The sequence below is a fragment of the Manis javanica genome, chromosome 7 (assembly GCF_040802235.1).
Source record: "Manis javanica isolate MJ-LG chromosome 7, MJ_LKY, whole genome shotgun sequence".
NCBI lineage: Eukaryota > Metazoa > Chordata > Mammalia > Pholidota > Manidae > Manis > Manis javanica.
Window position 1 is genome coordinate 95,986,390 of NC_133162.1, and position 12,380 is coordinate 95,998,769.

Consider the following 12,380-nt stretch of genomic DNA (forward strand, 5'->3'; position numbering starts at 1 on the left):
AATGACCAAATTAAAATAGGGATCAAGCAATATATGAACACAAATGACAACAACAGCACAAAGCCCCAACTTCTGTGGGACGCAGCAAAGGCATTTCTAAGAGGAAAGTATATAGCAAGCCAGGCCTGTTTAAAGAAGGAAGAACAATCCCAAATGAATAGTCTAAAGGCATTATTACGGAAATTGGAAAAAGAAGAACAAATAAGGCCTAAAGTCAGCAGAAGGAGGGACATAATAAAGATCAGAGAGGAAATAAATAAAATTGAGAAGAATAAAACAATAGAAAAAAATCAATGAAACCAAGAGCTGGTTCTTTGATAAAACAAACAAAATAGATAAGCCCACAGACAGACTTATTAAGAGAAAAAGAGAATCTACACACATTAACAGAATCAGAAACGAGAAAGTAAAAATCACAACGGACCCCACAGAAACACAAAGAATTATTAGAGAATACTATGAGAACCTATATGCTAACAAGGTGGAAAACCTAAAAGAAATGGTCAGCTTCTGAGAAAAATACAACCTTCCAAGACTGACCAAGGAAGAAACAGAAAATCTAAACTGACCAATTACCAGCAACAAAATTGAAGCGGTAATCAAAAAAACTATCCAAGAGCAAAACACCCGGGCCAGATGGATTTACTGCGGTATTTTATCAGTCATACAGAGAAGTTATAATACCCATTCTCCTTAAAGTTTTCGAAAAAATAGAAGACGAGGGAATACTCCCAAACTCATTGTATAAAGCCAGCATCACTCTAACACTAAAACCAGGCAAAGACCCGACCAAAAAAAGAAAATTACAGACCAATATCCCTGATGAACATAAATGCAAAAATACTCAACAAAATATTAGCAAACCAAATTCAAAAATACATCAAGAGGATCATACACTATGATCAAGTGGGATTCATCCCAGGGATGCAAGGATGGTACAACATTAGAAAATACATCAACAATATTCACCACATCAACAAAAAGAAGGACAAAATCACATGATCATCTCCATAGACACTGAAAAAGCATTCAACAAAATTCAACATCCATTCATGATAAAAACTCTCAACACAATGGGTATAGAGGGCAAGTACCTCAACATAACAAAGGCCATAAATGATAAACTCACAGCCAACATCATACTTAACAGTGAAAAGCTGAAAGCTTTTCCTCTAAGATCAGGAACAAGACAGGGATGCCCACTCTCCCCACTGTTATTCAACATAGTACTGGAGGTCCTCGCCATGGCAATCAGACAAAACAAAGAAATACAAGGAATCCAGATTGGTAAAGGAAAAGTTAAACTTTCACTACTTGCAGATGACATGATATTGTACATAAAAAACCCCAAAGAATCCACTCCAAAACTACTAGAACTAATATATGAATTCAGCAAAGTTGCAGGCTAAAAAATTAATACACACAAATCTGTTGCTTTCTTATATGCTAAGGATGAACTACCAGAAAGAGAAATCAGGAAAAGAATTGCATTCACAATTGCGTTAGAAAGAATAAAATACCTAGGAATAAGCCTAACCAAGGAAGTGAAAGACCTATACCCTGAAAACTACAAGGCACTCTTAAGAGAAATTAAAGAGGACACTAAAAATGTAAACTCACTCACACTCTTCACTAGGAAGAATTAATATTGTCAAAATGGCCATCCTGCCTAAAGCAATCTACAGACTCAAAGCAATCCCTACCAAAATACCAATAGCATTCTTGAGTGAACTGGAACAAATAGTTCTAAAATTCATATGGAACCACCAAAGACCCCAAATAGCCAAAGCAATCCTGAGAAGGAAAAATAAAGTGGGGGGAATCTCGCTTCCAAACTTCAAGCTCTACTACAAAGCCACAGTAATCAAGACAATTTGGTGCTGGCACAAGAACAGACCCACAGACCAGTGGAACAGAACAGGGACCCCAGATATTAACCCAAACATGTATGGTCAATTAATATACGATAAGGGAGTAATGGACATACAATGGGGAAATGACAGCCTCTTTAACAGCTGGTGTTGGCAAATCTGGACAGCTACATGTAAGAGAATGAAACAGGATCACTGTCTTATCCCATACACAAAAGTAAATTCGAAATGGTTTAAAGACCTGAATGTATGTCACGAAACCATAAAACTCTTAGAAAAAACATAGACAAAAATCTCTTGGACATAAACATGAGTGACTTCTTCATTAACATATCTCCCCGGGCAAGGGAAACAAAAGCAAAAAATGAACAAGTGGGACTATTTCAAGCTGAAAAGCTTCTGTACAGCAAAGGACACCATCAGCAGAACGAAAAGGCCTCCTAAGTATGGGAGAATATATTCATAAATGACAGATCCTATAAAGGGTTGACATCCAAAATATATAAAGAGCTCACACACCTTAACAAACATAAAGCAAATAATCCAATTAAAAAATGGGCAGAGGAGCTGAACAGACAGTTCTCCAAAGAAGAAATTCAGATGGCTAACAGACACATGAAAAGATGCTCCACATCGCTAATCATCAGAGAAATGCAAATTAAAACCACAATGAGATATCACCTCACACCAGTAAGGATCACCACCATCCAAAAGACAAACAACAACAAATGTTGGCGAGGTTGTGCAGAAAGGGGAACCCTCTTAAACTGCTGGTGGGAATGTAACTTAGTTCAACCATTGTGAAAAGCAGTATGGAGGTTCCTCAAAAAGCTCAAAACAGAAATACTCTTTGACCAAGGAATTCTACTTCTAGGAATTTACCCAAAAAACGCAGCACTCCAGTTTGAAAAAGACATATGCACCCCTATGTTTATCACAGCACTGTTTACAATAGCCAAGAAATGGAAGCATCCAAAGTGTGCATTGGTAGATGAATGGATAAAGAAGATGTGGCACATATATACAATGGAATATTATTCAGCCATAAGAAGAAAACAAATCCTACCATTTGCAACAACGTGGATGGAGCTAGAGGGTATTATGCTCAGTGCAATAAGCCAGGTGGAGAAAGACAAGTGCCAAATGATTTCACTCACATGTGGAGTATAAGAACACAGAAAAAACTGAAGGAACAAAACAGCAGCAGAATCACAGAACCCAAGAATGGACTAACAGTTGCCAAAGGGGAAGGGACTGGGGAGGATGGGTGGGAAGGGAGGAATACAGGGAGAGGAAAAAAGAAAGGGGGCATTATGATTAGCATGTGTAATATGGGGGCAGGTACAGGGAGGGCTGTGCAACACAGAAGACAAGTAGTGATTCTACAGTATCTTACTATGCTGATGGACATTGGCTGTAATGGGGTTTGTCAGGGGGACTTGGTGATGGGGGGAGTCTAGTATACATAATGTTCCTCATGTAATTGTAGATTAATGATACCAGAAAAAAAAATTCCTTATAATAATAAAGGACTATATATGTAGAAGTACGTAGAACTTTCAAAGTACAGAAAATTTAGTTTATCACTGTCATTTTACCCCAGATCATCTGAAAAGAATTTCTCATTATGTCATTTATGTAAAATGTAAAATAAAAAGTAATATTATCTTCTTAAAATTTTACATTTTTTAAATCTTCAGAAAAGTCTTTAAAAAATATCTTTAGTAAAATCAGAAACTAAAATCTCACATTGTGAACATTAAAGATTCACATTTACCATTATGAAAATTTACAATGATAATTATCTTCTCTGAAGCTTTTATAATTATAAATTTTCTTATTGTGCGTACAGTTAACTTTTGTGTGTCAACTTAGAGGCAGGGACCATGTTTTGAATTGTTTTGTATAATGCTCTGAACATACCACACTTTGAATTATATAAGAAGTCATTTAAAAGATATGACATGAAACACCAAAAGATCTTTAGTTTTATGAGTTGTACAGAGGTATAATTTACATGTTTAATGAAATATACCAATTTTAGGCCAACCATTTCCATCACCTCAAAATGTTCCCTTGGTGCACCCCTTTGCAGTCAATTGCCTTCTCCCATTTTCAGTTCTTGGCAATCACTGGGCTACTGTCTGTATAATTTGTGTTTTCTAGAATTTCGTATAAACAGAAGCAAGGGTATGTAGTATTTTGTGTCTGGCTTTTATACTTAGCATAGCACTTTGCATCAGTGTAGTAATAATTCTTTTTTTTTTTGAATTGCTGAATAGTGACCCATTATGGAGACATACTATAATTTACTTATCCTTTTACCTACTGATACGTTTGGAATTTTGTGTTGTGCTATTATGAATATTGTAGCTATGAACAACAGTATACAAATCTTTATAAAAACTTATGTTTTCATTTCTCTTGTGTAAATATCTGGGGATAGAATTTTTGAATTACATGTTAAGTCTATCTTTAACCTTAAAGATATTGGCAAACTGTTTTCCAATGTTGGTGTACTAGTTTGCATTTTCACCAGCAATGTATGAGATCTATAGGTGTTCTCACTTGCTACCACTTTGTGGTCTCATTTTTAAACACTGGAGTTATTCTTGAGGGTATAGAATAATTCACTATGGTTTTAATTTGCATTTCACTGATGACTATTTTTTCATGTGCTTATTTGCCATTTGTAGATGTTCTTTGGCAGAAGTATCTATTCAAATATTTTGCCTTTTCTTTTTAATTAGGTTGTCTTAATTATACTACTTATAGTATACTACTTATAGCTATACTACTTATAGCTAATACATATTATATATTCTTGATAAGTCCTTTATCACGTACATATTTTACAAAACACTGTGTCTTGCCTTTCATCTTCTTCAGTGTCTTCTGAAAAGGAAAAATACTTAACATTGCTGAAATTGATTCTATCAGTTTTTTTATGGTTCATGATTTTGTGACCATCCAGGAAATTTTTCTTTTTTAACAAAGTTGTGGCAATTTTCTAAAATAATTGAATCTTTCAGTTATCATATTTTTATTAAAGTGTTATGAAAGTGGCTAATTACAAAAGCCTATTAAATAAAAACCAGACATTAAAAAAATCAGGAATAAATCTTTAAAGAGATATAAGGAGAAATAGATTAGTACATTTCTTTTGTATTTGTTTCTTTTCCTAAAGAGAAGCATTATGCTTATTTTTAAACCTGAGTTAACTTAAATGATACATACACAAGGGGTATGTTCAATGCAAGTTTTATAATTTTCAGGTTACCCCTTTAAAGGGAAATGGGAAATGGTACTTTTCCTTTTTCCCTCATTCTGGGATACAGAAGTGATGATGGATGAGTCATCCTCAACAATGTGGAAAAGGATAGCACATTAAGGAGAGCAAATAATAAGACAATAGAAAAATGAGTTTTGAACCCCATGGAACCCTCATACTTTCCTAGCACCAATTTAAACCACTATAATAGTAGGTCTTAGTTGCAGCAACTATTCCAACAAACTGGTACCCCACTGAATACATTTCAATGAAATGATGTACTTAAGCCAATTAGCATGGTGCAAGACACAGCGTAAACATGATACTATTAGCTATTATACTATAGTACAAATTTAGAGATTCTCTTAAGAGAAAAATTCACAAAGTAGTATTTTCTACAAGCTCAGCAATTTTTGAATACATAATTCAATTATGTTGTTACCTTCTGGTAGAGTCTAAGTAAGCAGGATAGTTGAATGACAATATTAATATAGTTCAACTACTACTTTTTAAAATGTGAATTATTATATTTGGTAATATAATGGGAAAAGTAAAGTACGATGAAATTCTTACCATGGAAAAGTATTCATTCGTACCCTGTTCTTATAAATCAGAATTCCTCCTGACATCACTCCAATCATAATTTCATTGTTACTTTGATCCTTCAAAAAAAAGAAAATGACAAATCTAAAATACCAGGTTTTAGTTGTTAAAAATGTATTTCAAAAATAGGATTAGGTTCTGTTTTTTTTTTAACCCAATGAGACATTTTCAAAGGCAGCACATAACTGCATAATACTTACAAACTCATATGGTAACTGTTACCTCATAAAAATAAAGGAAATCAAACTTAAACATTGGTTAAAAATCACTAATCTACAGAAAATATGATCTCAGGATTTTCCATTTATTGCTAGGACTGACTCATTGCGACAGGAAATCAAAGGCCTTCTCAACCTGTAGAATGATGAGCTAGTATCCATCCTTGTATTTCTAAAACTATTCTGATCCAATCACTGTGTAAATATGGTGCCAGAATTGCAAAAGTGAATAAAACAGAGAGGAGTTTAGAGTCTGGTGAAGCGCAATCTGTAATAAAACAGTTATTTTCAATATAACGAGATAACTAATGAGATTCATTTTAAATGAGATATCATTTAAAAGATATGACATGAAACACCAAAAGATCTTTAGTTTTATGAGTTGTACAGAGGTATAATTTACATGTTTAATGAAATATACCAATTTCAGGCCAACCATTTCCATCACCTATATAACTAACATATATAACTAACATATATAACTAACATAATAAAATAAAAACACCATGGGAGTGGGGGGACAATTGTTGAAGTTTGGAAGACTCCAGAGAAGAAAATTTGTATTGTACTTTAATGAATGAGTTTTCATGTTAACTGATTCAACTAACCTGCACAATTGAGAAAAATGAGTAGAGTTAAAATACTTTTCTCAATGTTAATCAATTTTGAAATAGTTTTACTTCTTGACTTAAAACATTCTACAGGCAAACTAGTATCTATAATGCCTTTACCCACTACTATTAATTGATAGACTTAATTGATGAAAATATAATTAAAAGTTTATAATTGTCTCCTTGGGAAAAATCCTAAAAAATGTAGTTTCAATAATTTTAATTAAATAAAGTCTTATCAAATTAATCTGTTAGGTAGGATACTACATAATAAATGGCCAAACACAGCAGTGTATGTTAATTTGCCTGACTGCTCAAATAACCAAAACTACTGTCCACTATTACCAGTCTTGAACCTTTTTCTAAAGGACAATCGTAAGTTTGGACCTAGAAGGCAGACTGAGGCTAAAAGATGGAAGCCTTAATATATACTCCTATTGCTCTGTCTGCTCCCAATCTCATAACATCAGAGAACATAAATAAAAACAGAAAGAATCTACAACACTTGAAAACAACACATAACACTTGAAGGTATGTAATCAATAGACTAGATACTTTGAGATATCTATAAAGACATAAAAGGATAAAATGAGATTTAGGGAGAGAAAAAAAATTACAGAAAACCACAGCCCAAATTACACATGAAAGAGAAAGTTCTACGTGGAGGCTGAAAGAGAAGAAGCAGAGCCAACAGATTCAAGTTCAGAGACAACGGATAAAAGAAATAAAGGAAGTCCTCAAATTACTGTCAGGATGATCAGGTAAAGAACTAAATTAGCTCCTCCTAGCCCAGCAATCCTGACCCATCTGCAATGAGCTATAGACACAGAACTGTGTGCAGACTGTCTAAAATAGCAAGAGTGGGTACTGAGAACAGGAATTAAAGTGAAACCAAGAAGGGATGGAGAGCCCCAAACTGAAAATGGCAAACAATAGGCATGTTGTACTGAGCAATATATTTCTTCCCTCTCCAACATCATCTAAAGCAGACTACAGTGAAGACAAACAGCATCCACAACCAAGAGAACGATGAATCACAAACACAAAAGAAGTACACAAAAAAGGATCACCAAGCACTTGAGAAAAACTAATACTTTTAAAAGACATACACAAAACTGTATAAATAGGGAAATCAATCAAGCTGCTATTTTAGTAGAAAAACATGTTTAAAAATCACCAGGATCAGCACTATCTAGGAACTCAAGTTCTTAATTTACTGACTATGTGTCATTCCCCAATATGCTGCCAGATGTAGGCAAGACAAAAATAACAAAAAAACCCATTATGTCCTTCATGGACACAAATGCTATTAATTCTAATGTACAGAAAAATGCACACTGACGATCTTGCTTTAAAATATCTTACTTTATTCTTCTTTACTACCTATATTATGCTAAAAATTGACTTGTTTAATCTGTTTATTTTTTCCCTTCTTCACAAGAACCCAAGTGGCAGAGTGTAGGGCCTTTGTTTTCCCCACTATTTGGTTCTTAGGTGTAGATAAGTGCCTTGCCTTGTACTCACTTGTGAAATGAATGGATCTCTATCATCTGTAGGAAAATGTCTTAGTTGTTTAGCTTAGCATTGAAGGCCTTTAAATACCATCCCATGACATTTCATTTCCCCTTCTAACTAGTGGAAACCTTCTGCTTTTCTTCAGATCAGTTCCATGTGTTTGGGGTGCCCATAATTACATGTTTGTTAATGCTATTGTCATGCCTTGTTCATACATCTCTGATTAATCAAATTTAACCAAACCAAAATTTAGATCAAATTCATCTTCTCTGTGAAAATTTCAATAGCCACATCTACAAGTTCCTCTCAGATACATACCTCTTTAACCACTTACTGAAATGCCTAATTACTGCCAGCTATGCAATAATGTCTGGGATCATGTATAAAAGTGACTACCTGTATTAAATTATCTGTGGTAAAGCACCAGTTATGTTTGTTTTGTTTAAATTTACAATCTACCATATAATTAATACTTTCATAAAATTCATTGATCACTCACTTGATGTCAGATTGCTATAAGTTTCTCAATGCTAACTCTTAATTTCTGTATTTATGTAATTTTGGATAGTAACAAATAGTTCATGGATCAGAATCTATTTGTGGTCATACTTTGGCCAACTCTGAGCATCAATGAACCACTATGTTATTTCACATTCCCCCACATACCTAGTTCTTAAGTATCTCTTAATTGACCTACTATGTTAATACACCCACATGTAGCAGACATAATACTATTCATACTGTATTTCATATAATTTCCAATTATAAAGAACTTGTGATAAGCTTTTAGATATGCATCTTTAATTATAGAATTATATATATTTATTAAAAATGAACTAGTTAAATGACTAAAATGGAGATTATAGTATGCAGCAGCAATATGATTTGACAATGAAAATATAGAGCAAGCATAAAAAAACTCAGGGGAAAAGAAAACTATAAAAAAATTTCTCAACAGTTTATAATTACTGTTCTAAGTGTAATATGGGGTAAAAACAATTAACTATGGGATATTCGACTTCTGGAATCCCATGAGTCCTCCAAGAATCAAAATGTTCTGTGTATCTCAATTTAGATACGTGGTAAAGAAACAGAGATTCCACATCTATACCCTTAAATCGCCTAGAAACAATGACCAAACCAATAATAGGAATGAGCATTCTTAATATGCACGCTGAGATTTTGGAATATCATTTTCCATTAAAAGAAACCAGGGCTTCTTGAAGAAAAAACTGATTCCAGGTATACGGCGGAAAACATACAAGATGACCCTGAAACACTTTACAATAGACAGGATGGAAACTACAAAGGGAATGCAAAATGACTGAACAAAAAAAGGTACTCCCAGTGGTCAGAGATGGGGCAGTTTGAGCTGAAATAAGGAAAAGAATTACAATATAGTAAAAGCTATCAAAACTGCTTAACCCAGCTTTTCCTTTAAGATCGGTAACAAGACAAGGATGCCCACGCTCTCCACTGTTATTCAACATAGTTCTAGAGATTCTAGCCACGGCAATCAGACAACACAAAGAAATAAAAGGCATTCAGATTGGTAAAGAAGAAGTAAACTGTCCCTGTTTGCAGATGACACGATATTGTACATAAAAAACCCTAAAGAATCCACTCAAAAACTACTAGAACTAATATCTGAATTCAGCAAAGTTGCAGGATACAAAATAAATAAACAGAAATCTGTTGTATTCATATACACTAAAGATGAACTAGCAGTAGGAGAAATCAGGAAGACGATTCCATCAAAAAGCATTAAAAAACCTAGGAATAAACCTAACCAAGGAAGTGAAAGACCTATACCCTGAAAACTACAAGACACTCTTAAGAAAAATTAAAGAGGACACTAACAAATGGAAACTCATCCCATACTCTTGAGTAGAAAGAAATAATATTGTCAAAATGGACATCCTGAAAGGGGAGGGTGGGCTGCACAACACAGAGAGGACAAGTAGGGATTCTACAACATTTTGCTAAGCTGATGGACAGTAACCGTAACGTGGTTGATAGGGGGGACCTGATATAGGGGAGAGCATAGTAAACATAGTATTCTTCATATAAGTGTAGATTAAAGATTAAAAAAAAAGAAAGAAAGAAAGAAAAGGGGGATTACTCCTTGAGAAAGAAAGAAAGAAAAGGGGGATATGAGGAGGAGCTTCAGGTATCAGCACTCTCTGGAGGACTTGTGCCAGGGGGATGATCATCAAAAAGCCTCCACAGGGATCCGGGTGATGCTGCGATTGTGGCTGCATCCACCACACCGTTTCCTGGACTTGCCATTGGAATGAGGAGGGAGATGTCTAGGCTGGCATGTGCATACAGTGAGACAACAAATTTGACCGGATCTGTACTGTTGGAACTCAACCAGGAGTTGGGAGGGGTGCAAGTTGTAGCACTCCAAAATCTTATGACTATAGACTATCTATGGTTAAAAGAACATATGGGATGTGAACAGATCCCAGAAATGGGCTGCTTTGTCTGATTTCTCTCAGACTGTTCAAGTACAGTTGGACAATATCCATCATATCATAGACAAATTTTCACAAATGCCTAGGGTGACTAAATGGTTTTCTTGGCTTCACTGGAGATGGATGGTAATTATAGATTTGCTTTGTTTATGTCACCGTATTCCTATTATGTTAATATGTGTGTGCAAATTAGTTAGTAGTTTAAAACCTATACATACTTAAGGTACTCTACAAGAAGATTTGTCAAAGAAATAATCAATCCTCCCATGTTTTCTTCCATATGCTACCTCTATAGCTTTTCTTCTTCCTTCCTAATTATAACCCTTAAATAGAATTCGTGCCTCACATCGAATTTACCGAGTATCATAATTCCTCCAGGTGGTAAAGATACCTCGAGACAAGTGCTGGGCATAGAAGCCACAGGGCATAAATCTGCAAAGAAGTAAAAAGCTAACCTTTTCTAACAATATGGCTTCTCTCTCACTTACCAACTTTACATTTCCCTGTATGGCCCCGGAAGATGACTGGTTAGCCAGAGACGGGTAAGATTCCTTAAGGGAGGAACAACCTAAGACAGGCACAGTCGCAGGGGGGCCATCAGGTGAGAAATTGGGGATCAACAGAGGTGAGGCTCAGAACCTCACCCCCACTGCTTTGAGAGAAATCTTCTGCATCCGTGGATGTTTTGCTGCCCTTGTCTAGCTTGGATTAATACTTAGTCCATAGGCACACACCTGATCATCTACATTTGCCCTCTTACAGCACTGAACTATGTTTTCTACCTTTATCTTGCATCTACCTACCACTTCAGCATTTTATTAAAAATAAAAAAATAATAATAAAGGGAGAAATGTGGGATCAACATATAAATCAAGTATAAAAATCAAACGAATATTCATATTTGACCTGATTGTTTATAGTTCATAATGCATGATCAAAACCGAAAGTTTGTGATGAATGCCCTTGTACTGTTCACCATGTAAGAATTTATTCACTATGTAAGAATTCGTTCACCATGTAAGAACTTGCTCGTTATCCTTCAGAAGATTGGAGACTGACGAGAATTAGGCTTGAGATGGATTAATGATTGTACATTGAGCATTGACCCCCCTATACTGAATTTTATTGTTGTTAACAACCATTTGATCAATAAATGAGAGATTCCCTCTCAAAAAAAAAAAAATGGACATCCTGCCTAAAGCACTCTACAGATTCAATGCAATCCCTATCAAAATACCAACAGCATTCTTCAACAAACTGCAACAAATAGTTCTAAAATTCATATGGAACCACTAAAGACCCTGAACAGCCAAAGCTTTCCTGAGAAGGAAGAGTAAAGCAGGGGTTGCTCTCACTTCCCAACTTCAAGCTCTACTACAAAGCCACAGCAATGAAGACAATTTGGTACTAGCAGAAGAACAGACCCACAGACCAGTGAAGAATAGAGTCCAGATATTAACTCAAACATATATGGTCAATTAAAATATGAGAAAGGAGCCATGGATATACAATGGAGAAATGACAGCCTCTTAAACAGCTGGTGTTGGCAAAACTGGACAGCTGCATGTAAGAGAATGAAACTGGATTATTGCCTAACCCCAAACACAAAAGTAATTTGAAATGGATCAAAGACCTGAATATAAGTCATAAAACCATAAAACTTAGAAAAAAACATTGGCAAAAATCTCTTGGACATAAACCTGAGCAACTTCTTCATGAACATATCTCCCTGGGCAAGGGAAACAAAAGCAAAAATGAACAAGTGGGACTATATCAAGCTGAAAAGCTTCTGTACAGCAACGCACACCATCATT

The 12,380-nt window shown here is 35.0% G+C and overlaps 1 protein-coding gene across 21 annotated transcripts in view; it reads right to left on the bottom strand.

The window, feature by feature from the left end:
• Positions 1 to 12,380, bottom strand: part of PTPN4 (protein tyrosine phosphatase non-receptor type 4) — a 269,179-nt gene that overhangs the window by 109,840 nt on the left and 146,959 nt on the right. For all 21 annotated transcript variants that reach the window (XR_012133350.1, XR_012133348.1, XR_012133349.1 and 18 more), the window contains one exon: positions 5,716 to 5,804. Coding sequence is in view for 18 of the 21 variants with exons in the window: in XM_073241313.1 (XP_073097414.1) it covers positions 5,716 to 5,804 (89 nt within the window). In the remaining 3 variants the exon portion in view is untranslated. The remainder of the gene's footprint in view (positions 1 to 5,715; positions 5,805 to 12,380) is intronic.